Source organism: Tupaia chinensis, unplaced genomic scaffold, assembly GCF_000334495.1.
Source record: "Tupaia chinensis unplaced genomic scaffold, TupChi_1.0 Scaffold000415_1, whole genome shotgun sequence".
Taxonomy (NCBI): Eukaryota; Metazoa; Chordata; class Mammalia; order Scandentia; family Tupaiidae; genus Tupaia; species Tupaia belangeri.
The window spans coordinates 2,649,942-2,652,461 of NW_006159920.1; the positions used below are offsets into that span (position 1 = coordinate 2,649,942).

At 57.1% G+C, this 2,520-nt stretch overlaps 1 protein-coding gene across 4 annotated transcripts in view; it reads left to right on the top strand.

The window, feature by feature from the left end:
* Positions 1–2,520, top strand: part of MYLK (myosin light chain kinase) — a 220,134-nt gene that overhangs the window by 118,558 nt on the left and 99,056 nt on the right. For all 4 annotated transcript variants that reach the window (XM_014590176.2, XM_006154574.3, XM_014590175.2 and 1 more), the window contains one exon: positions 124–1,289. In XM_014590176.2, coding sequence (XP_014445662.1) covers positions 124–1,289 — 1,166 coding nt within the window. The remainder of the gene's footprint in view (positions 1–123; positions 1,290–2,520) is intronic.

Sequence of the window (2,520 nt, forward strand, 5' to 3'; positions counted from 1 at the left end):
ACCGCCCTCCCCCTCCCCTCTCCCCCCCGCCTTCCACCCTCAGGGATTTGCTCTCCCCTGACGTTTCTCTTACCCAGCCCCTTTTCCTCCTGCTACTTTCCTTTTTCCCTTCACTGGTTGCAGGGGGAGGGAGCCTGCCAGCTGTGAGGGCCTCTGTGGTGGAGGAGTTGGTGCCGATGGTGGAGGTGGTGACCGCTATGGGACCCTGAGGCCCTGCTGGCCAGCAAGAGGGCAGGGTTGGCCAGAGGAGGAAGACGGCGAGGACGTGCGGGGGGTGCTGAAGAGGCGTGTGGAGACCAGGCAGCACACAGAGGAGGCGATTCGCCAGCAGGAGGTGGAGCAGCTGGACTTCCGTGACCTCCTGGGGAAGAAGGTGAGCACCAAGACCGTGTCAGAAGAAGACCTGAAGGAGATCCCAGCTGAGCAGATGGATTTCCGTGCCAACCTACAGCGGCAAGTGAAGCCAAAGACTGTGTCTGAGGAAGAGAGGAAGGTACATAGCCCCCAGCAGGTCGATTTCCGTTCTGTGCTGGCCAAGAAGGGGACTCCCAAGACCCCAGTGCCTGAAAAGGTACCACCTCCGAAACCTGCCACACCAGATTTTCGCTCAGTGCTGGGTAGCAAGAAGAAGTTACCAGCAGAGAATGGTAGCAGCGGTGCTGAGGCCTTAAATGCCAAGGCAGCAGAAAGTCCCAAGCCTGTGGCCAATGCCCAACCTTCAGGGTCCTTGAAACCCATGGGCAACACCAAACCTGCTGAGACCCTGAAACCTGTGGTCAATGCCAAGCTTGCTGAGACACCCAAGCCTGTGGCCAACGCCAAGCCTGCTGAGACCCTGAAATCTGTGAGCAATGCCAAGCCTTCTGAGGCCCTGAAGCCCATGGCCAATGCCAAGCCTGCTGAGACCCTGAAGCCTGTGGCCAATGCCAAGCCTGCTGAGACCCTGAAGCCTGTGGCCAATGCCAAGCTTGCTGAGACCCCAAAATCTATGGGCAGTGCCAAGCCTGATGAGGCCCTGAAACCAGCTGGGAAAGAAGAACTCAAGAAGGAGGTTAAGAATGATGTGAACTGCAAGAAAGGGCTTGCAGGAGGCACGGATGGAGAGAAAAGACCAGAGAGCCAAGGTACAGCCCCAACCTTCAAGGAGAAGCTACATGATGTGCATGTGGCAGAGGGTGAGAAGCTGCTACTCCAGTGCCAGGTGTCCTCTGACCCCCCGGCCACCATCACCTGGACGCTGAATGGAAAGACACTCAAGACCACCAAGTTCATCATCCTCTCCCAAGAAGGTAAGTGAAGGTAGAGGTGGGGAAGAAGGGGCCACTGCCAGTCCGTGCAGCCTCGACCTTGATGACTGCATACAGCCTGCCGCCTGTGGCCCCTGTTCCCCTGTCATAGTGTAGGTCTCCTGCTCAGGGTCCTTGGGGGCATGCTCCATTGGTGGGGAGTAAGTGCCAGAGTTCTGGCATCTCTGATCTGTCTGACAAAGCCTACACATGGCACCCCCAGCCATGGCTCCCCAGAGCAAAGCTGGTTCTGAGCTGCTGCCTGCAACTCCAGCATGACTGATAGGAGCGCCAAGGCTGGAGCCAGCCCGGGGCTCTGAGCAAGGGGTGCATGCACAGCAGCATTTTAGTTTTGGGGACGGGCGTGCAGTGACAGGATGGCCCAGCACTCTGAGTTGGGGTCAGCAACAGCTTAAGTCTTGACAGCATTGTGGATTTGAAGGGACCCACAGGGAAAGCCAGAAACCTGAAACAGCCCCCACGACACACTCCCAGGCAGACAGAGCTGCTCGCTTCCTAATTTGGATGAGACTTTTGTTTGCTGGTATTTCATATTCGTGGGTGGGGGGTGGGGGGGGCAAATCCTGCCATCTGTGGCCTTTGGGTTCTGGAGGCCTTAGATGGGTCACTGTGCACCTGGAGAAGAGATGGGGGTGAGAATATTTTCCCTGGACCCTCAGTGTGGTTTGAAGTGTTTGTGTAAATCCCAGGCTTGAGCAGGAGCCTCCAGCCGGCTGACAGCCCACACTCAGCTCTGGTGGCCGGCGGAGGAAAGCTTGCCAGCACAAGACTTGATTCTTGTCTGAGCTGGAGGCGGGCGCTGGTGGCTCTGGCCAGGGCAGGGCACAAAGACGCTCCCTAGGAGGTGGCATTTTACCCTTGAGGGGCAGAGAGTGGCCACAACAGAGGCTGGAGTAGACAGATCCTGTTAGATCCAAGTCAGCTGAGATGGCAGAACCCCCCCACACATACCCCGTGTTCTCTTCGCACAGCTCCCAACTCCCGACTCCCGCCTCTCTTTCTCCCTGCTGCCTTCCTCTTAAAAACTGAAATTGGCCATTTGAAGATAGTAGTGGCCTGCTCAGCTCACAGTGAAATCTCTCTTTTCCCTCTGCATTTGGACAGCAAACCTGCAACAGCTGAGCATGGTGAACCTAAATGCCAAAGGAGGGCAGGGAACCGGCCGGCAGAGAAAGCATTATTAGGAGGATGTTCCTGCCGATGGGGTGACCCC